Raw genomic sequence first — 23,958 nt, forward strand, 5'->3', positions numbered from 1 at the left:
AAATCAAATCAATCACTATTCACATAAATCACAATCACCTAAAAAAAACACCCCATTCCCATAATTCCCATTTTATTTTTCTCACCTTTTCAGAAAAAAAAAAAAAAATCATTTTATTGTTTCTTCCCCACCATCGACGTGGCCACAATCCCCATTTTACCCCCACCACATCTCCCCCTTCCCTTTTCTCACTACACTATAAACCCCCCTTCAACTAACACTCTTCTTAGTCAAATTCGTCAATTCAAAAGCCAAACACACAAAAACTCACTCTCTCTTTCTCTCTCCTACTCCCTCTTTCTCTCTCCACCGCACGCGCTGCCGCCATGTCGAGTCGCCGCCTCCTGAACCACCTATCACAACTCACAACCGACGAAAACTCCCGCTTACTCCACTGGCATTACTCCGAATTCGACGACCACAATTTTCAAATCCACGGCCAAACCCTCTTTTACCTCTTCATCCTCTTCTCCATCATCCTCCTCGTCACCCTCTTATTACTCTACGCGCGGTGGTACTTCCGCTTCCGCCACGCCCACCACGCGCACTACCACAACTCTCAAGCGCACGCATCACACACGTCGGCAGACCCGGCCGTATGCCACGGCCTAGATCCGATTGTCATCAAGGCCATGCCCATACTCCTCCACCAACGGTCATCCGTTGGAAGGGAAGATGAAATGGAGTGTTGTATTTGTTTAGGTGTTTTCGAAGATGGTGATAAAGTCAAAGTGTTGCCAAAGTGTGATCACCGATTTCACTCAGATTGTGTAGATCGTTGGCTTTGTACTCAGTCGAGTTGCCCACTTTGTCGACTCTCACTCCGAGTCGACCCGCCTTCTGACCCGTCGGTAATATTAGCTGTATAATTTTTTTTTGATTTGTTTAATACCAGATCGAAATTTACCCACTTCTATTTTTTTTTTTGTGGGTTAGTTGGTTAATTAGAGAGGAAGATTTTGATGCAACAGCCCAAAAATCACATAATCGTGATTCAGCGGATTTGTTGAATTTTTCTCTTTTTAAATTATTATGATTATTAATATATATTTTTTTTTATATATTTTGTAAAATGGAAATAAGTGTGACTCGTACCATCAATTGAGTGTGTGACAGCGTCACTTAGACGACAGAACTGAAGTAAATTATTATGATTATTAATATATATTTGATTGTATATTACGGAGGACCAGAATTTTTTTCCAGTTTTTTTAAGTTGTAAAAATCAACCCTTTGTAATCCTTATTTTGGGATCTCAATATAAATATTGAATGTTTTATTTATTTATTTTTTGCATAATTATAATTGAGAACAAGAAAGTTCTGGATAATTTTCACTAAAAAAAAAAAACAAAGAAGTTGTGGGCAATTTGGAATTATTAGATGGGAAAATGGTGTACAACTAATATTTTGTAGTTTAAATTCCCATCTAAGATAGATAGATAAGCTGAATTGCAGATCAAAGACCGTTTGTTGACAATCCACTTGTATATAAATGGAAAGGGGTCACATTTATGAATTGATTCTTGAAAATTGACTTAATTTTATGACTCAGGAACACTTAATTCCCAACTCAAAAGTTGTTGTATCATACTAACTTCGGACGGCTGGATAAGGTTTATGATATGACATTTCACATTTGGATAATTTGTATGGGTAGTTTGGTACGATACTTGAACCAACTCGTTCAATGCGAAACTGAAAACGAAGTGCAAGGTATCTTATATTGAATTCTAGTTACAATCGGGTGCATTTTTGAAAGTATATACATTCTTAGGTGTTGACGTGAATAGATGTGTTCCCGGGTGTTGATGTGAATGCGGAAGGTTACAATTTTGTAGCCGGCTGGGAGATTAAGACAGAGATATTAGATGTGAATGCAGAAGGTCACGATTTTGTAGGGTGATTACGACAGAGATATTAGTAAAAGATCCTACTGATATTAGCTTATGAAGAAGTATTAACTATTAAGTGATAGAATTGCAAATAGCATTATTGTGGAAAAGTGATACTGATAGATCAATTTTGCATACCAAATAAGGGAAATTTTATGTTCAATGTACTAATTTATGTCAATTAGCGCTTATCCATGTAATCCATCACATTTGTAGATGTGGAGAGGTGTTGGATATGCTGTTTTTTCCAGTGACATTTTAAACTCCAGTAACGTGTATATTGGCAAGTACATGTACTGCAAAACTACTAGATTGTCAAGATAGCACCTGATTTGACCACCTTTTACCTTAGGGTGGCAATGGGCTAAGTTGGTAGGCCATAGAGGTTGAGCCTAGCAGCAGTCTATTGGGCTGGGATGCGCTGACTAGTCTGGAGAATGCAGCTCATGCCTTATGGCACGACTGCACGATATGGCTGCATGGGGTAAAGATTGAGCCATTTACATTGTGTCTCGACTCTTGACATGCCAATTTTTTGCAAACGTACTTCATATTCACTTGATCTACCCCTCATGTAAGTCATGTTGTGTTGAGCCTCAATATGTTTTAGTGGCCATCTGGATTTTCAATTCAAAATGAGCATGGCAAGGAAGAGAAATGGTTGATGTCTCTCAGATAGTGTTTTAGCAACAAATGCGAACTAAATTCTCATTTTGTTACGAGTAAGAATGGGATAGATTGTCTCATAACGTAGGTGAAAGCCAATCATAAGAAGAAAAAAGTCATCTTTCTTTCACTTGTAGTCTTGTGCACATCTATATCCCTTTTTACAACTACAATTTTCACTCCACAATAAACCAATTATTATACTATCCCCTTTTACAATTACAATTTTTACTCCACAATAAAAGTTAACACTATAAACAAATTACTATGCCATTGATTTTCATTCCATAATGTTATGAATGCAGAGTTGGCTCATACATAGCAAGTAAATGTTACTTACTCAGTTGGTCAAACTCTCGAAGAAGTGGTATTTTAGCAGCCAATTCATGAGGTCAAATATCACTCACATGTTTTACACGAAATATCTATAACAAACAATCAGACATGCTTATACTGATGTGAATGTTCTTACATACACACTCGCACTTATTATAATCAAACGTATTACAAATATATATATTTTTTTAATTATTTTTTTAAACATATTTCAAATGAACAAGAGTCATAAATTAAGCATAGAATATATCATTGAGTCTTGACTATTAGGTACACCAATAATTGGAGTCTACCACAAGTCCACAAATGGATACATGACAAACCCATTTCCTTCGTAAATAAAAGAACGATTCAGAATAGTAAACTTGTAATTCAGCCCAAAATTTATGAATAAGGCCCAAACCTAACCATTCTCAAGTAGAAGCCCATAAATCCATAAACATCGATAGGGTTTCGCTATATATTATCCAAAACCCTCATCCCTTTCTTTCCTTACTGTGACTCCCCTTCTACTATCATCGGCTGCTACATTCGTCGATTAGGGTTTTGAGGTTGCCGACTTTCTTCATCCTTTCATCATGAGGGCCAAGGTACTTTGAATTTCTTAATTAATTCATCGATTCACTTAAGTTTCTTCTTTAAATTCATTGATTTGTTCGATTCAATCGAAATAATGTTAATGTTCGAGTTGTTGATTTGATTGATTTTTGCAGTGGAAGAAGAAGCGTATGAGGAGATTGAAGAGGAAGCGCCGAAAGATGAGACAGAGATCTAAGTAGAAGAGGATCTACAGCTTTCATGGTTACTCCTTTAGTTTTTAATTTTGTTTCGTTTTGTTAAATCTTAGTTCGTCGACCGATTAGCTGTTTCTATGGCAATCGTAGTGATTTAGGTACTAAGTTTTTCGTGTCATGTAATTGATACATTTTGATAAACATGAATTTTGGAGTAATGTAACTCAGAGTTTTGTTTACCTATTTTCCTTGATCTCTTTTTTTTTTTTTTATTTTTTATTTTTATCTTTCTGCTTCACTGAATTCAATATTTATTGTTTGCATTTCAATAATATGATTGCTGGATCTATGTTGTCGATTATAAATGCGGAAGTAATTGAAGATTAAGAGCGAATTTTAGTTTTGGATGCTTTTTGTATAAAGAATTAGGCTCAAGGAATTGTGTGTAATTGTATGGGTGATTAATGGTTTACTAGTACTAGTAGTTTTGTTATTAGGAATGGTTTTGGTATAGTAAGAATGATGATGAATTGGAAAGGTTGTCTTGTGCTCGGGTCTTTTAAACATTGCTTTCCCTTGTGTATAATTTGTACCTGTAAATTTGGTAGTGGTATAGTGAGCTCTTTTGATGCTACCGTTATTTGTATTCTATTGTAGACCAGTGATGATTCGACGAGTGCATTATGATCATGTCATTCTTTGTATAGTTAGCTCTTTTGATGCTATGGTTATTTGTGTTCTATTGTAGACTTGTGATGATTCGACGAGTGCAGTATGATCATGACATTCTTTGTATAGCTAGCTCTTTTGATGCTATGGTTATTTGTGTTCTATTGTAGACTTGTGATGATTCGACGAGTGCAGTATGATCATGACATTCTTTGTATAGCTAGCTCTTTTGATGCTATGGTTATTTGTATTCTATTGTAGACCAGTGATGATTTGACGAGTGCATTATGATCATGTCATTCTTTGTTAAAATTTCTATCATCTTTTCTGAAGGGATGTTTTTTTTGGTGATCAAGTTGGAATCACTTGTGTTGAAGTCACATTGTAAGTGACTGGTATTTCAAATTCAAAATGATCATTGTTTTATAATTCCTATAGTCTTCTTTTTCCCCTTGAAGGTTCGTTACTGTATATTACTGTATGAATTTACGATCTCATCACCATTGAACTATCAAGTGCCAACACTTTAAAACTTCATATCTTGTATTTTTTCAGCTGCCTATCCCTTTATTTTCACTTTGTGTTCAAAAACTATCAAAGCTGTGCAGGACGTTAATTGTGTTTTAGTTAGTAGCGTTGTGAATGAAGTTTTAATAGCTTTTCTAACGAGTATCCGTTGGCACTTGACCATAGTTAAATGTATAATTGATGCTACCAAAGTTTTAAAAAATTTTAAATGACTGATAAGGTTGATATTCACAATGCCAAATTTAACCTTTCGCACAAATAGATCATTAATTCATTAGACAAAGTTAGGACTTACACTATTACTCTATTAATTACACAAATTTACATCGAATTTATTCTCTAATTTTCATTTTTTTTGCCCAATATGGAAGATAAACAACCAACTCTTATTTATAACTACTTGACTTATCCCTGAAACAGAAGATTCTTTACGTTCTCTTCTTCCCTAAACAAACTGCAAAACCCTCCCCCAATTAAAAAAAAATAAAAAAATTCTACAATTATTTACTATGATGGGCTGAAGAATCAGATTTAGGCCCATTCTCATCGCCATTTTTATTTAGGCTGAAGAACAAGACGATCAATATAACTCTTAACCTCCGCTGCAATCATATTCTGCATCACATTAATTAAACACGTGTCATCTCTCCCCACCGCACATCTCATCAATTTCTTAATCTCACCCTCATCATCACCATTCCTCACCTGATCCTCCCCTTCTCTCTCTCCTCCACGTGGCACATCCATAACCTTCCCAGGTGGCAAAAGCGTCAAAACCGTCTCAACCCCACCATCCTCTTCCTGCTCCGACACCACACCAGAACTCACCTCCTTCTTAACCACCCCCGATTCAGACTCACTCGACACCGCCACCTCAAGTCGCTGCCGTTTCGACTCGGTCAACTCGGCCCCCACTTGTGGGTCCCGTTTCCTCCTAAGTGTACTATTCCAATGATTCTTAATCGCATTATCCGTACGACCAGGAAGAAGCTTAGCGATGGTGGCCCATCTATTACCGTGGACCTTATGGGCCTGGACAATAATCTCATCCTCTGTTGGGCTGAAAGCCCGGTGTTGAACATCTGGGCTTAGTTGATTACACCACCTTAGCCTACAAGATTTACCGGACCTCCCTGGAATTCCTTCGCTTATCAAAGTCCAATTCCTCGGCCCGTGTTGATCCACTAGCTTTTTCAACGTTGCATCCTCTTGTGGGGTCCATGATCCCTTCACCCGATCCTTTACGACGCCGTTTTGGGCGTCGTTCTTTGTTCCCATTGGTTGAAGATTTTCCCGCAACTCTCAAATTTTATGGAGGTTTTTGTTAATTTAATTTTTTTTATGGAAGAAGAAAAAACGGATGAGAAAGAGGTTTATATTGAGGAGAGAGAAGGAGGATGTTATAACTGCCTTGCTGCTGGTGTGGGAGGTTACAAATTTTTTTGGTGTAACTGATTTTTATATTTTGCATTAACGGCAAATTTTATGGGTTAGTTAAGCTATTTTATCTTTTTAATTTTATTTACGTTATTCAACGACTGTTTTCACCAAACTCCGAAACTATGGCAGATTGGCAGTTAGGAAGTATTTCTCTCTCTTTCTTTCTTCTTTTTAAGAATGTCGCAAACGTTTACGACATTTTAGTCAACTTTGTAAGATCGTGACTTTTATGTGATTTGAGGCTGGATATGGAGTAAAAGACACGTTATTTATGAAACGTCTTGTGAATTTGCATTGGTGTTGTGTGATGACTATTTAAGGGTAGATTATAGCTGTCCTTTTAATTTAAGTCTATAAAGTTCGGTATAACAAAATTGTAGATATGAATCAGTTATGAGGAAAATTGTGGATTTGTAAGTCTACATTTTGTTTCGGATGTGATTAATACTCTTAAACTTACAATGTTTGATTAGTGGTTACGTTGTTATATTCTGTTACAAGTTCCAATCTAACAAAAGTGTTGGACCAAATCAAATGTTTGAAGTCAAATATAAGAATCATACATATCATAAATCTATGAATGCTACGTATATTTTGTGATTTTGTTTGTTAGGTTGATGCAAATTTACTATGGAGATACTCTTTCTTCTAGATGATTTACTACAAATATTTTTATTATTGTAAAATTTTGGCATCAAATTTTTTATTTTGTTGATTTAATTTCTACCTTTTTGTTCATACAATTAGCGACACCTACATATTATGTGTAGTGGAAAATGTCAACCTTTACCATAGACAGATACGAGCCGGTGTTATAGGAGAGCTTGTATAAACCGTCGGACAAAGTTTCATTCTAAAAATGTAAATATTCTCTGATTAGGTTAGCCATGTTGTTTATATTGCATAGTCGAAAATATTTTCTCAAAGAATTTTCTCAACATATTTAAATACAAAGATTTTTATTATGTGGAAAGCTAAACGTCGCCCTCATATAACTAACTAACGCCCGCAAAATAAACTAAAATTACAAATTTACCCTTTCTTAAAAAAAAATTACCCCCTCTTCATACTACCCACCACTACCACCTCTTCATACTAACCACCACTATCACCACCACCACCACCTCCTCCTCCTCCTCCTCTTTTAACCACCAACTCCTTACCTCCGGTTTCATGATCTACAAAGCCGCAATAATGACGAGTAATTAAGGACAAGCGGTCGCTTGCGGAGAAAATGTTTTTTTTTTATTTTCTGAATTCGCGGCAAACGCCTAGATTTTTCGCACGTCCTAGGCTCAAACGCCTAGTTCATGCGAACAACCGTGTGGTTGTATGAAAAATCTGGGCATTTGAGGTGAAACACTTAGTTTTTTAGAATACCCTAGGCTGAAACGCCTAGTTTTTTCAAATAGCCTAGGATGTTTCGAAAAAACTAGGCGTTTCAGCCTAGGGTATTCGAAAATTCTAGGCGTTTCTTGGGTTTTGAATTTTTTAAAAAAATTATCGCGATGTACCGATTCCGTACGGCTTGACGAGCCTTTGGCGAGCGTCTAAGGTTGTGTTTCTGGTATTTCGTCGTTAGATCTAACGAATTTGATTTTGCAAAATTTAAAAATTTTGTTTGATTTTGAAACTCACGGTGGTTGGGGTGGTTGTTCGATGAGCGTCAGTGGTCGTTGACCACTGGAGAGAACGGTAAAAAGTTTTGTGTACAGTAAAAGTGTGAAATTGATGTAAAATTAATTATTTTTATAATCGTTATTATAAGGATAAATACGTAATTTTATTTTATTTTGCGGGCGTTAGTTAGATATTCGAGGGCGATATTTAACAACCCCCTTATTATTATTATATTTAAAACAAAGGTAGGTAAGTATTGTGATGTCAGTATTTCTTATTATTATTATTATTATTACTAGATGAAAGCCCGTGCGATGCACGGTTTTTCATATATAAATCTCAAGAAAAGATATTTTTGTATTTGATTGTTTTACTATATAATAATTTCATACAAAAAAAAAAACACAAAATAATTTAATTAAAGTGTTATTGCCTATTACAAAAGTATAATTTTTTTGTATATGTAATTTATAATGCGACTTCATTTATTGTTGTTTTGTATTTTATTTGTGTTTGTAAGTTATATGTCAATTGAATTTAAAAATATGAATAAATTGTAAATATGATATCTTAAAAAAAAATGTAAATATGATGTCTTAAAAAAAAAATGTAAATATGATAATTTATTAGTTACATATTAGGATAAAATTTTTAATGTGAAAAGACATTTTTTTTGTTTACATATTTTAATCCTAAATCATTATTGGTTGGTTTATAAAATAGAAATATTAAAAAGTAATAAAAATATGTATACAATTTATTTCTATTTCTTCATTCACTCATATCTTTTCCATCTAATAAAATTGGATAAATAAAACATATGTTAATAAAATAAAATTTATATAAAATTAAATTTATAGTCTTATAAAATAAATCAATATATTTATCATGAGTGATTTTTTTTTGTGAAATTGATCTAAAAATTGTAATTGTACAACATCAAAGCTATGAATCGAAATTTTTTATTAGTTCTCAATCGCCGCTAAAAATTAAGTTAATTTGATGACTTGATTAAGCTACCTAAATCACAAAAAATTGTTTTAACCATAAAATTAATTAATAAAGACTAAAAAGGTATATAAAAAAATTAACAAATGTAAACGATTTATACAGATATAATACTTCCTCGTACTTGAATTTTTCAATCATTTTTGCCCAAATTTAATTCTCTGATTAAATTAGATCTGCATGTAAAAACAAAATTCAGTAAATAAAACATAAACATATAATCATTAAGTATTCCAAATAAACACAATGTAAGCAATAATCAAAAATAAAAATAAGAATTAAACTAAGAATTACGCAGCCATAGATGACCTAAAACTGACACAAAACTCTCTTTGATTTGGTTTTGTATTGATATGAAATTTTATTGGTGTTGTAGGATGTGTTAATTTATAGTGGTCGAAATAAAAAAATATTAATTTAATTATTATTAAGGAAGATTTTTTTATTTCTTATCATAAACACTACTGTCAAGATTATCTTAGTTATATAAATTCTATATCTATAGATGATTTTTTTTTTTTTAAAAAAAAGATAATTTTTAATTTTTTAAATAAATTAAATCCTTATAAATCGCTCTTCGTAAAAAGATAATTTTAGTTTTTTTTTAAAATAATTTCATGGGAAAATTCTTTAATCTCATTCGTCAGTTTTACCTAGGTGGCAAGTGAATTTTTTAATTTTAAAACAAAGTATTAATCTAAAATTTCATTGGTCAAAATAATACTTTTTCTTATGTGGCGCGCCGAATGCTCTCCAAAAATGCCTACTTTATTTATATATATTAGATTATTATTATTATTATTATTATTTTTTTTTGAAATAAATAAGGCATGCATTTTATTGAATGTTAATAAAAGCTAGGTAATACAATACAAGCAACACAATTATAATAGTAGATTAATGTATGTTATATTAAGATTACTGAGTGCACAGGAAGCAAATTATTAGGAAATAGATGAATGCAAGATAAGTAGTAAAGATATGGACACATAATATTTAATGTGAAAAAATTATCAAAATCCACGACGACAAGTACAAAAAATAATCCACTATATGAAAAATAAGAGAGTACAAGAATCTTTAAAAGGGTGATTAGTACAAGCAAACTCTCAAAATAGAAACTCACCAAGGAATATTACAATAGTGGTTTCGTAGAAAATGTAAATAGTATAAGCAGGTGTAGTATGTAGGAAGGTTAGTGAATATGGTATGGTTTCTTATGTGTGTATGTTTTTTAAATGTCTATAATTCATATTTATAGTTATTTTAGATGAAGCTTGAAAGAAATGTCCTGAATGAAATTCCTCCACCATTTTTGTATCCATGATGTTCTTGAAAAATTTACAAACCATACTATATTCTAATTTCATCCAATGTCAATTGTGCTCTAGAACATTTAAGTAGGTTATTATTCTAGAGAAATCATGAGTAAGGAATGACCTTACTTGATCATTTAGAAGCTTTTTGACTTGAATATCCACAATACTCCACCAAATTAAAATAATAGGCCTAGAAAATTTGGGCCACACTCACCATGTTATAACCAAGGTTAATGAGAAAAATTAAGGTAGGTAAAGAGTAAGCTAGTCATAGTAAACTTGTGGATTGGAATTGTGGTTGCGTTATAAGGAAACATGTAGGAGGCATTGCTTCATCTTTCACCCGTAAACACTTATCAGCTCCTAATATTTGCTACAACTGTTTTTAGTCTTTTTACGCGCTAAAACTTAGTTACTATTGGGATATATTTTAGAAAACAAGATAATTGTAAATATTGTGAAAATATATCCTAGAGTATATTGTGAGCTATTTTAGGTTATTTGGTCTTGCCCTTCAAGTATACCTAATATATACATATTGTATGTGGCTATTGTGATGAATGAGAATTACAGAGAATTATTCTTTATATTTTATCAAGGTATCAAGAGCTTAGGTTTGATCCAATTTTTTTTTTTCTGACGATTTGATTACACGTAATTTACATAATTTCGTGTCATCGTGAGAGTGTGAGAGTTCACATAAATTAATTTTTTTTTAATTGGATCGGAACAGTGTTTCGGATCATTGTGCATATTATTTGCGGCATTCTTCAGTTTGTGGGATCATATTTGGGTGCCAATTTTTTTATAATTGTGAGAGTTCTCACTTATAATTAGTGGGAGTTGTGATTGAATTTGTGGGAATACAAACTCAATTTGTGGGAATTTGATCAGTTCCACGTTTTTTTGTGAGTTTGTGAGGGTTCATCAACTCTATTTTTACTAAATTTCTTGTGTGAAGAATTGTGTGTTTATCATGAGAAGTTGCGTGATGGCTACGGATTTGTTTTGTACTCACTGCCATCGTCAGGGCCATGATATGGCCACTTGTTTTCAGCGTCCAGGATATCCCGAGTGGGGTGGACGTGAAAAGGGTCGAGGCATGGGTAAGGGGGGCGTTGCTTCTCCCGCTCGAGCTAACAACATAGGCGGACAGCCTGCTTCTCGGCCTCTACAAGGGGCTGCTGTCACCACCGCAGATGGGGCTGCCCTTGTAGGGGTCACGTCGGCTCAAATAAAGCAACTACTTGATTATTTAAACTCTATTCAGTCCAAGCTTCCCAGTAAGCACGATTTGGGTTGGATTATTGACACGGGTGCCTCAAACCATGTGACTTGTGATCTTTCTCTTTTGAGAAATGTGACGAATGTGAGCCATTATCCGGTGGGATTGCCGGATGGGAATTATGCCAATGCTTCCAAAATTGGATCGGTCCTATTGCAAGGGGGATTGACTATTAACAATGTTCTTTATGTCCCTCAATTGAATTGCAACTTAATTTCGACAACTCAATTATGTGATGAATCAAATTGCGTCATGCAATTTACTAATAAACTTTGTGTTATACAGGACCTAGCGACGAGGAAGGTGATTGGAGCGGGTGAACGAGTAGATGGACTATACTATTTTCGGGGTGTTCCTATGGTGAAGGCTTTGAAGATAGATGGGGATCAATCAACAGAGTTGTGGCATCAACGTATGGGGCATCCTTCGGGAAAGGTTCTTCAACAACTTCCTTTTGTGAGTCGTAGTAGCAATAAATTTAAATCATGTGATGTATGTCCTCGAGCAAAACAACATCGGAGTAGTTTCCCTTTGAGTCAAAATAAAGCTAGTCGAATTTTTGAACTTGTTCACATAGATTTATGGGGGCCTTACAAGACACCTTCGAGTTGTGGTGCTCATTATTTCTTAACTATAGTAGATGATTATTCTCGAGGGGTGTGGACTTATTTATTAAGAAATAAAACGGAAGTTGAATATATGTTTCTTAATTTTAATGCTATTGTGAAACGTCAATTTAATCAAGATATCAAAGTGGTTCGTAGTGACAATGGTACGGAGTTTAATTCTTTGAAGAATTATTTTTTTGAAAATGGCATATACTTTGAGACCTCATGTGTCGGAACACCTCAACAAAATGGTCGTGTTGAGCGAAAGCATCAACACATCTTAAATGTTGCTAGAGCTTTGAGATTTCAAGCCAATTTACCTCTCAAATTTTGGGGGGAGTGTGTCCAAACCGCTTGTCATTTGATTAATCGAACCCCATCTCGTTTACTTGATTATAAAACCCCTTGTGACATTTTATTTGACAAACAACCCTCATATGAGTATATTCGGGTGTTTGGGTGTTTATGCTATACTCACAATCAAAGAAGTAAGAGTGACAAGTTTGCAAGTCGTAGTAGAAAATGTGTGTTCATCGAATATCCTTTCGGGAAAAAGGGGTGGAAGGTGTATGACTTGGAGACCCGGGAAATATTTGTTTCGAGGGATGTGATTTTTCATGAGGATGAATTTCCATTTATTACATCTACTGTGACTGAGAAATCCGTGACATGTTTTATGCCTTGTGTTGATGATGGAGTGAGTGATGATGAGTGTTCTTTGGAGAATGATGAGAGGGATGTGAGGGGCGTGGGATTTGATGATATGGGTGAAGGGGCAGCAGGCCACAACGCAGCCAGCCTGCGGGCTGCGGCATGAAGACACACCCCACAACCAGGTTGCGGGAGAGTCTGCCAGGTACGCAGACCAGCCTGCTGACTCCCCTACGTCTGCTGTTCAGCATGGGCAGCAGGTTACGTCACCTTCCAGCCCCCAGACACAGCAGCAAGCTGGGCAGCGAGAGCACAATACAGAGGCAGCAATGGGTGTTCAACAAAACGATGACAAGGCCTTGGGTAAAGGCAAGAGAACAAAAATTCCTTCCGTAAAGTTCCGTGACTTTGTGACACATACGATCCGAAATAGTAGTTGTAACGCCCCGACTTTTAATTGGCGTTACCGGGCCGTACTTAATCCGTCATTCGCAGCAGAAATTAATTAGTCATAACTAAACCATTCTTTACTCATCATACACAGCGGAATCAATCATATAGATAATCTCATAATCACCTGTGGGTTATGGCCCACAAATAAACATACTCCTTAATAAGAAAATTCAATAAATTATACAACTCCAGTCTTCCTTACAGTAATAAAATAAAATAACAGATCTGTCTCAGCTCTCGATGATTCATAATACATAAGCCTTGATTCCATAATCCCTCAACTATGTAAACTCCTTTAATCCTTTTGCCTTTGATGTTAGCTTCGTCATCATTATCCCTGTAATTATCCATAAAATAGAAAACATAGAAAACACAGGAAAAATCCAAAAATGAGTGGAAAACTCAGTAACATTACTCTAGCTCGTAAAACCGTTTTTCTTTCAAAATCATTTGAGCACATATCTTATTCCTTATGCATTCATAGTTGTTCAGAAATAATATAATATCATTATTTTTAAAAGTTGAGTCGGCAAGGATCATTCCCTTTACATAAGATCATAGGTAAGCACAGGTTTGGACATAACATAACTTTCATTCGTGTGGGATTAATTACCCATTTCATTAACATACTTTCCTCCACCTATAACTCACTTATTTTCTATGTTCAGTTCATTTTCCATTGTCGACAAATGTAACCTCGTATCATATTAAATCATTTCTGAACAACTTTATACCTCATATAAATTCATAGCACATTGGCACAATTCATAATCATTCATTCGTAACACTTAATTGAATAAAATAATCATTAGCGTTAAACATTTAACAGGGGCATAACATAACAGATCACGTCCACATATCTTATAGATTAGTAAAATAACTAGAAATACCTGTTATTCATAGCATTCTTATCACCTTGTAGGATGGTAAGACAGCTTTATGAACGATCGTACATATCAGTATATCGTAAAACTCATTAATAGAGTATCCTTGTGAGTTCTCATAAGTCCTTTAACAAAATTCAGATATTCATAATCTTTTTGGTGAACATGCTAGTCGCTGGATAGTATGACATGGCGGAACGTCTTCCGCGATGGGCCGGTGCCCATAACATAGAGCCGGTGCTCGACATAGTTGGGCAGGTGCCCCATGGGTACATGCATTGCATGACCGAAACATAACATATACTGCCAGACGGACTAGGTCTTTCACTTTCATTTATTAAGTTATGTATCTTTTATTAAGTTATTCGTAGTTTATTAACATACTTTCGAGAGTTCTACAAATTGAGAAAACATTGTATACATGTAAAATCATTCATATAAATCATAAGACTGAAATACATCAATGAACATGTTGACCATCTCGCAAGTCATTTATACCAGAATATAAAAGATCATGTCATGTCATTTGCACATACCACGCTTTTAAATCATAACATGCCAAACATACCATACATGCATACGTATGATACAAAAACATGTCATTAAAATTATGCACATGCAATCATAATAACTAGATATAATTGTCACACATACAGGTCTAAACACATGTAGTAGCTAAACATAATAGTTACAGATACGGAACTGAACACAATTGCAAAACATAATGGTTACACACACAGGGCTAGACATAATTGCTAGACATAATGATTACCTCATTCGATCATCTTTAATCATCTCACTTAGCCTCATAATTATCATCCGAGCTCTATAACCTCCATCATTAGTTTCTCATTGCTATGACTCATTCGATCATACCCAGTAATAATAAATATTCATTAGTAACCTCTCAATTCAAAACCTTTGATAGAACAAGTATAAGCTTATTTTTAGAAATAAAACAAGTATTATCTCATTTTGAGTAAAATGAACATTACTTTAAAAATAAATACTACCACTATTCATATTAGTAGAAAATATTACTATAAAAACTTTAATTTAGAGAACTCTCAAATTGCTCTAGTATCAAAACTCATTTTTAGGAAGTTGAATGTACGAAGTACATAATCATCAATTCCTTGTGCAAAATAATATTAGAATATAAACAAACACTACACTTTTAAGAGTAAAATAAGAACAAACATAGAAATTAGATAGCAAGCTACTACTATATTTTTAACATCATTTTCTTATCATCAAAATATCTACATAATCGTTTTCAAAGAAAGTTAAGAGTTTGTATCTCAAATAAAGGATAAACTTATAATCAAAATAAGAGCAAACAAAATAAGCTCACTTTGGTTTCATGTGTACAGAGTAGTCTCAAATAGTGTTCTCGGTTTCACCAAACATGACACGAATGGAAGAAGAAGAAGAGTGCGTGGCTGCGGTGTATGAGCTTGGTCGACGGTAAGAATAAGGTTGGCAACAACGGCCTGGAGCAGGGAAATGGCACGGTGATTGCGGCAATAGTGTTGTCAGGTGTCTCTTCCGCAGTCAAACTTATGGGTGTTAATAACTTGGTACAAGAAACTTATAAGAGAAGGAAGAGTAAAGATCAAGATTACTATATTAATTTGATAAGTATGAAAATTAAGCTGATCACCTGACTTTTGTTGTGATGATAAGTGAAACAATTGAATATCCAATGGGAAAGAAGCAAATTTTGACTTCCAATGCTTAACCGTGAAGAAAGAACAAGGAAGATGTGGATTTTGTCCTTGTTCGATGCATAAGGGCATTTTGGTAATTTCACCTTCTCGGAAAGAAATACAGATTTTATGTAAATCTTTCAATATTTGACAAAACATAAAAATATGACTTATTAACCCGAAATACATTTTAAAATAATTACTTTGCTTCGTATAATTAGGTTCTGAAATAATATAATCATAAAATAAGATTAAGAATAAAATAGTCATACTGGGTAAAATATAAATTAAACTTTAATTAAGCTAATAAAATAAAATTAGAGTATAATAAATCAAGTTTTAAAATCTCGGGTATTACAGTAGTCCATCTGCATCTTCTCAGCGTTCACCTGTGACATCGCCTTCCTCAGGTACTGTTTACCCTATAACACATTTTATTGATTCTCACCGGTTTTTTGTGAAACATAGAACATATATTGCTGCTATCACAGGTGGAAATGAACCCAAAAGTTTCAGGGAGGCCATGAAGCACGAGGGTTGGAGGAAAGCAATGGCGGATGAGATCCAGGCTCTAGAAGAGCAGGGTACTTGGGTGCTAGAGAAACTACCACCGGGTAAAAAGGCACTTGGAAGCAAGTGGGTTTACAAAGAAAAGTATGATGAGCATGAGAATTTGCAGAGATTAAAAGCGAGATTAGTCATCTTTGGCAATCATCAGGTTGAAGGAATAGATTACAATGAGACATTTGCTCCAATAGCAAAAATGGTGACTGTTCGAACCTTTCTTGCAGTAGCGGCAGTGAAAAATTGGGAAGTTCATCAAATGGACGTTCATAATGCATTTCTTCATGGTGATGTGGAAGAAGAGGTATAAATGAAAATTCCCCTGGTTTTGAGAAAGATAATTCTGACAAAGTTTGCAGGATGCAGAAATCGTTATACGGGCTTAAACAAGCTCCTCGATGCTGGTTTGCAAAGCTTGCTACAGCTTTGAAAACTTATGGCTTTAAATAGTCATATTATGATTATTCTTTGTTTACTCTGACAAAGGGTAAAATGCAGCTTAATGTGTTAGTATATGTCGATGATTTAATTGTTGCAGGCAACGATAAAAATGCTATGCTCAGTTTTAAATCATATCTGGGAGATTATTTCAAGATGAAAGATCTTGGAGTGTTGAAATATTTTTTGGGGCTAGAGGTAGCCCGGAACAAACAGGGAATTTTTATTTGCCAGAGGAAGTATACACTGGATATTATTACTGAAGCAAGTTTACTTGATGCTAAGCCTGCAGAGTTCCCTATGGAACAAAATCACAAGTTAGCATTATCTCAGGGAGAGTATTTTCATGATATTGCGAAATATCGTCGCCTCATAGGTCGATTGATTTATTTGTCTGTTACGAGACCCGATTTAGCATATTCCGTACACATTTTATCACAGTTTATGCAAAATCCCAGGATTGATCATTGGGAAGCAGCTCTTCGAGTTGTTAGGTATTTAAAGAAGAGTCCGGGACAGGGAATTTTATTGAGATCTTATAGTGCTTACAGTTGGAAGGTTGTCCTCTCTCCAGACGATCCTTGAGTGGTTGGTTTGTGCTTCGTGGTTTGTCTCCAGTGTCATGGAAAACCAAGAAGTAGCCTACTGTAGCTCTTTCTTCATCGGAAGCAGAATATCGTTGTATTAATGTAACGACTTGTGAATTAAAGTGGTTGAAGCGACTACTTGGTGACTTAGGTGTTCGACATGAGAATGGGATGCACCTTTATTGTGATAGTCAGTCTGCGTTATACATTGCGCAAAATCCAGTGTTTCATGAACGAACAAAACATATTGAGTCAGATTGTCATTTTGTTCGGGATGCGATTACAGATGGGACGATTATACCTTCGTATGTTCCTACGACGGTACAATTGGCTGATATTTTTACAAAGGCTTTGGGAAAAGCTAAGTTCGAGTTTCTACTTCGCAAGTTGGGCATTTGTGACCCGTATGCTCTAACTTGAGGGGGGGTATTGGGATATATTTTAGGAAACAAGATAATTGTAAATATTGTGAAAATATATCCTAGAGTATATTGTGAGCTATTTTAGGTTATTTGGTCTTGCCCTCCAAGTATACCTAATATATACATATTGTATGTGGCTATTGTGATGAATGAGAATTACAGAGAATTATTCTTTATATTTTATCAGTTACACTCCAACATTACATTCATATCATTTTGTTTGTATGTTTTTATGCTTCTTTCCCACACATATTTTGTCATATATCGACATATACATTATATTGTCTATTGCACCAAGTCATGGTACAATGTACCACGTGACTATTTCAATTAATTATGTACCTTAATGTATTTAATTATAAAAAAGTATATCTGTGGTCAATGTAAATCACACCTAGGCAATGACCTATGGTGTATATTAAATATTTCGTCATGATATATAATAAAATCAAATCATGTTTAATATCCTCGAAAAAGCAGGCATTATCATTGGACTTCACAAGACATGATAATCTATCTCATACTTCCACTATATATAATGTAAAACTAATGTTATACCTATTTATCAACTAAGAGGAAAAAAAGAAGCGTTGCCTCTTACTTGTGACACGAAAATTTGAAGTACTAGCACTAGACCATGATATAATTCTAGTCAAAACACCCATTAGAGACTGCTTAATTGCATTAACATTACAAACATCATCATTATTATCTAATTTATAGTAAAGTAATAGAATGCTTTTCATTCTCCCTCCTAAACAACCAATTTCAGCTCCAATTATGGTCAAGTTGAGGTCTTTAAGTGCCCGGATTAGCTCAGGGATCAAGTCGGGCCGGTCTTCGCAGCATAATGTTGCCTTCAAAAACATTATGTTGTTGTTGTTGTTGGGATGATTTTCTTTCTGATTACGAGCAATCGTTGGAAAGCCTCCTTGCATATTATTTGTGTGACATTCAATAGTAATGTCATCAATTTCTGTTGGGATTGTAAAGAGTTTGCTGATTTCTGATGCTTTTCTTTTTAGGTCCTTAACTTGCTCTACTACTCTTTCTAAGAGAGCTGCCTTGTCCATCTGTTTTACAAAGTTAGAAAACCATCACGATGTTTTTTAAATATTGCAAAACTAATTCTAAATGCACGTGATGTATACATACTTTATTTCATAACACACATAGACAACCCTTTTGATAAGAATATTAAAAAAGGGCATTTTAGTAATTCAAGACCGAGTCTATCCAATATCATTCGAATTTTACAAAGTATAACATCTTTTTGTATTATTTTCCCTTATTCTATACGGTAGATATTGTGTTTAAAGCAATTTGATGAAGAAACACAATCATTGCTCACATTGTGAAACACAATTATATATTTTTTTTTGTTTTTTTATATTAGAGTTTAATCATGTGAATTATGTTTGTGAAAGTAGCACCTTTAAATATACATGGAGAATCTTTCAAATGAAACATAATGTAAGCAATGATATTGCTCTAAATTAGCTCCCTAAGACATCTTAATAAGTTTTTGGACCTACTTTGACTTCATTGATATATATCTTAATGCTCGAGGTTATGATGAAACCAAGCATAAATGACTCAACTAATTAGACTAATCAATGTGAATAAGAATTTAAGAATCCACTAATAACTTGATAAACATGACTACTTAGGCTATAGGGAGTACCGCAACACTGTCATCCATAACCAACAAAGTGATCCTTATTTTGTTTGTTTTGTACGGACTAACATGTAAGAGGGCCCGATTCGATGACAAATTAAAAGATAATGATAAATTAGTTGAATGGTTGGAAGTTAGGACTATAATAACGATTCTTTCATTGGGGCCTAAACATTTTCCAAAATATGAAAAGTCACGATCTTGCACCAAGATGAAATTATCAAATTAAGTAATAAAACTATTTTATGAATTTTTTTATCAATTAGGCCAAACCACAACTATTGATGTTTATTAACATATGCTGATGATAATGATGATTCCTTTATATATCATCTCTTATATCTTATATACTTGAATACATAGTTCAATAGTTGTATACATACAAATATACAATGTGTTTAAACATATATAACAAACAGTACATTATTATGTTAATAAAATCTAAATTAAGGAGGCTTAATTAATTATTACATACCTTATCTGACTTGGGTACAAGCCTTCTAAGCCTAGCAAGCTGCCCATTAATCCGATCGCGACGGCGCTTCTCAGCTTGCCTGTGGCTATGAGAGGAATTAGCAGCAGTTTTATCTTCTAATTCTGCATTTCCTTCAAATTCAAAGCCATAATTTGTAGGTAATTCTTGCAACAATTGCATGCTTCTTGTTGCAGTAGTACCATGAAAATGATGACTGATAGTTTCCTCTTCTGGTAATCTAGGATAGCTAAAGCTATTTTGGGCCATTATTATAAAACCTTTTTTGTGAGAATATGTATGTATGTATATATATGACTTATATATAAAAAAAAGGATTTTCTTTTTGCTTGGTCTAAACTCTAAAGTCTACATATATATATAGTCATCTACTCTGTTGAAAACTTTATTCTTAAGTGATTCGAGATTTCCATGTCATATATGGTTTTGAACAAATTACAAATTATCCATAAAGTGACGAGAATAATATTTTGTCGAAATTTATATTTTTCACTCGAAATCCGTGGTGTGTTAGATTTATCAATTTATTATTGACTGAGATGACGAATAATTGATGATTTTGGACCACGTAATAATAGGTAGATAAGTATAGTTGGATTACTTTTAGTTAATTGGTTTACTATTCTAGAATTTTGCCAATTTGTGATCATGGTTCTTTGTTAGTGATTGGGGGCCATATTTGTCTATACCTAAGCTAATTTGCTTTTTGGAGTATTCCTACTAAACTAGTCCAATGAAAATCTTTCTAGGATTGATAGATATAAATATATCTTACCTCATCATTGAATACAAAATAGCAGATTATTGAAATCTTTCTATGTATTTTATGAAAGTAACTAAATTGGACTTTGTCACTCTCCACTATATTGGCCCATGGTTAGCTTGGTAGTAATTAAGCAATTGATTTACATTCAAAGTGTGAAAGATTTGTTTCATAAGTTAAATGAGGGCAACATTTTATGGTTCTAATTAAAGGGATAAGATTTGATCTAATCAAGAGCTTTACATAGTTATAGAATCTTTTCTTGCACATGAAACAAACTTTTCTAATGCTACAATTCATTTTAAATTAGTTGTGAATTGAAATTAGGTCACTAATCCTATCAAATTACATTTTTTCGGATTATTTTAAGGTGAAAAGAAAATAATTTTCTTACAATGCTTGATCAAGGATGACATTATTTGTATATTTTACTACTCATTACAACCCATGCATATGATTTATTAGATTCCAACAAACTAAAACATCAACTTAACTGAAATGAATAAAACCTTACCCACATGAATATGTAATATTTATATTTAGTTCATCACCAATAAACATCATTTCTTGTAGTTCAAACTCACTTTATTCTTGTAAAAAAAGATTGCATCCATTTGAATTGTACACAAGGTATAAATGTGAAATATACATACAAAATCTTACCTCTTGAGCTATAATTATCTGTTTTAACTTATTTTTCAGGCCTAATATGATCCTATATGGATAGTTCATTTATACACCTCTAAACTGTTAACGTACCAATTTATTGATATGCACTACTAAAGATTTGTAAAAATTTCTTCTTGCAATCAATAAAAAATTGATATATCTAATGCGCTATGGAATATGGATGTAGTTTAAGGCATGGTTAGTGAATCATGTAAATTTAAAGTACAGTTAATAAATTTAATTTGTCTTTTCAAATCTATTATATCTCTAAACATTCGATTAGACCGTATCACAATTAAACAAACTATCTAAATTAGGATGTATCATAATCAAAGATGTTGGATTTGAGAGCACCAGCATCACAAATCAACATAGGAGATGTCTTTGGTGATATTACAAATATGTATAGATAGGAAGTGAGGACAAACAAACGGATCGTCACCCCACAAAAAAAGAAAACAAAGCAAAAATGAGCCCACAAAATTTATGCATACTTATCTACTCAGATTTTAGATGTTCATCAAAGATACAGTGTTACTCTGATTGGCAACGCATCCTATGTGATGTTTTGTCTTTTTATGTGTCAACTTGCTAAGCTTATTGCTCATACAATTGTGGGCGGAAATAATGGTTAAAATGAATCTGGTGTCATGCAAAAATTTCATAGAAACAATTGATTGAATTCTTATGTTGGTCGGTCCATCCAATACTCCAATATATAGATTACATAATAATGTATTAGATTTTTAGCGATAGCTTCAAATTCGATAATTTTTTGTATGTTTTGGTACAATAAAAATAATTTTGAATAAGTTCAGACAAAATAAGTCGATTGGAATGGAGTGCAGACCTTCTGATCTTGTCATACACTAGTCTTAGTTGAAAAATTCCATGAGATAAAGAGTATAATGATAGAGTGACCGAGTACCTACTATATTAGTGACAAATTTGACCACCAACTAGATTTCATGAAGCATGTAATTCAACAAGGCTATGGAGACTTATTAAATTCAAGGTTTTGCAAATGATGGACTACGTTACAAATTTTGTATGAACGTATCGAATTATAATTGGCTAGGAATTAGGATATTGAATATAATAATAATAATAATAATAATAATAATAATAATGGAGTGAGATTTTTTTCTCAGTAAATCCTACCCCATTTCAATTATTGCAAAGGAGAAATCAGGTTAAAAGAAGATTAATAAGGTGCTTCTAATCTTTCATGTGAAGACATATTCTAAGTTTGTGAAGGGACCTAAACCGTGTAATATAGAAGTACACATTAAATTATTGACAAGTAAGATCGATCGATATAGATGAATGCAAAAATTACAAGAAATACACAATGTGGTTATCTAATAAGACACATGCAAGGCAGAGTACATGCAAATTACTCACTTTAGTTGTCCTTTTAAGAGTACTCCTTGATCTCAATGATTGGCGTACATGAAAATGATAATTCTTAATCTAATATGTACACTATTTATGTCCAAATTTATACTGTTTAATATAAATGGAACTGAATTAGAAGGACAATATGGTTGTGAGCTAGTCTATCTTGTGAGACTTGTGAATGAATGCATCATGCAAGTAAATGAAGGAGTGCAACACTGCAATATATAATATTTACGGAAACACAAATTGAAAAGACATGTATGTATTGTTGCTATTAATTTCTCTTGATTTTTTTTTTTTTTTTTAATGTCTTTATCCCATAACACAAATGATCTTAAACGGATTAAAATGCTACCAGTTCATCTAACATCAGAAATTAAAAAAGTTGGATTTTAAATTGTGCTTGACGTGCTTGTATATATGTCATCTGCCTTGTATCATGTTCATGAATATTTTTTAAGAAAACTTTTATCTAAAATGGAGTTTAAAGATAAACTTGCAAACTTTTTTGTATTGCAAAACCAAACAACATATTTTTTTTGTTTTGGTTTTGAGCCAAAGTATCAATAAATTTTAGCACAATTAAATGGTCTTAATTGGTCATGAAAAATGATGGGTCATAGAGGCAAATGAAGAGGTGAAATAGACAAGTTATAAAACCCTCTTGCTCTTTAGTGCTCAATCTTTCTTAGACTAGCTAGCTTAGGCCAAATAATTATGTATTTGTTCTGACAATTTCTTTAATCATAATTGAAAGAACACTTGTGGAAAATTTAAAGTCCATATTGTCGGCAGAGAGCAGGTCCTTGATTGCTCATTTTATACAGTTTATATGGTGCTAAATTAGTTGTCCTCAAGGAGTAAAAAGGAGCTAGTGAATAATAGAGGAAATAGGGATATCATTGTATCATAAGATTATTGCAAGAATGTGTTCCTGTACCATTCAACAAACACTTGATTGATTCATCCACTCAATTTTTATTTATTTTTATTTTTTTTATTTTTTTTGTGAATTAATATAAATGGCACCACGTAATTTAATTATTAGATATGGGGTACTGTCTTTTAAGACTTTATATATAATATATATGTATACAGATAAGTTAGTTGATATTCATACTCGATCATCAACTTAATAG

The 23,958-nt window shown here is 33.4% G+C and overlaps 2 protein-coding genes, 2 long non-coding RNA genes and 1 pseudogene across 4 annotated transcripts; 2 read left to right on the forward strand and 3 right to left on the reverse strand.

The window, feature by feature from the left end:
- The first annotated feature begins 216 nt into the window (after nt 1-216).
- Nucleotides 217-1,299, forward strand: LOC145592658 (RING-H2 finger protein ATL66 pseudogene; annotated as a pseudogene).
- A 2,079-nt stretch (nt 1,300-3,378) lies between these two features.
- On the forward strand, nt 3,379-3,853 carry LOC145592659 (uncharacterized). Its single transcript, XR_014102454.1, has 2 exons — nt 3,379-3,486; nt 3,610-3,853. It is a non-coding gene; the product is annotated as an uncharacterized LOC145592659 (long non-coding RNA).
- A 1,529-nt stretch (nt 3,854-5,382) lies between these two features.
- On the reverse strand, nt 5,383-6,105 carry LOC145590687 (uncharacterized). The gene has a single exon (XM_081647095.1). It carries the CDS (start codon nt 6,103-6,105, stop codon nt 5,383-5,385), a length of 723 nt encoding a protein of 240 aa, XP_081503221.1.
- Nucleotides 6,106-13,316: 7,211 nt separating this feature from the next.
- LOC145593150 (uncharacterized) lies at nt 13,317-15,629 on the reverse strand. Its single transcript, XR_014102561.1, has 3 exons — nt 15,450-15,629; nt 14,868-14,950; nt 13,317-13,548 (listed from the first exon to the last, which is right to left on the reverse strand). It is a non-coding gene; the product is annotated as an uncharacterized LOC145593150 (long non-coding RNA).
- Nucleotides 15,630-18,271: 2,642 nt separating this feature from the next.
- LOC145592660 (transcription factor bHLH51-like) lies at nt 18,272-20,405 on the reverse strand. Its single transcript, XM_081649168.1, has 2 exons — nt 19,969-20,405; nt 18,272-18,888 (listed from the first exon to the last, which is right to left on the reverse strand). Exons 1-2 carry the CDS (start codon nt 20,233-20,235, stop codon nt 18,385-18,387), a joined length of 771 nt encoding a protein of 256 aa, XP_081505294.1. The 5' UTR covers nt 20,236-20,405; the 3' UTR covers nt 18,272-18,384.
- Nucleotides 20,406-23,958: the final 3,553 nt, after the last annotated feature.

Source organism: Chenopodium album, chromosome 18 (assembly GCF_948465745.1).
Source record: "Chenopodium album chromosome 18, dcCheAlbu1.1, whole genome shotgun sequence".
NCBI classification, from domain to species: domain Eukaryota; kingdom Viridiplantae; phylum Streptophyta; class Magnoliopsida; order Caryophyllales; family Amaranthaceae; genus Chenopodium; species Chenopodium album.

Coding starts and splice junctions, on each gene's coding strand:
- LOC145592660 (XM_081649168.1), bottom strand. CDS start 20,235: ATGGCCCAAAATAGCTTTAGCTATCCTAGATTACCAGAAGAGGAAACT. Junction 18,889..19,968: donor TTGTACCCAAGTCAGATAAG/GTATGTAATAAT, acceptor TTTGTAAAACAG/ATGGACAAGGCAGCTCTCTT.
- LOC145590687 (XM_081647095.1), bottom strand. CDS start 6,105: ATGGGAACAAAGAACGACGCCCAAAACGGCGTCGTAAAGGATCGGGTG.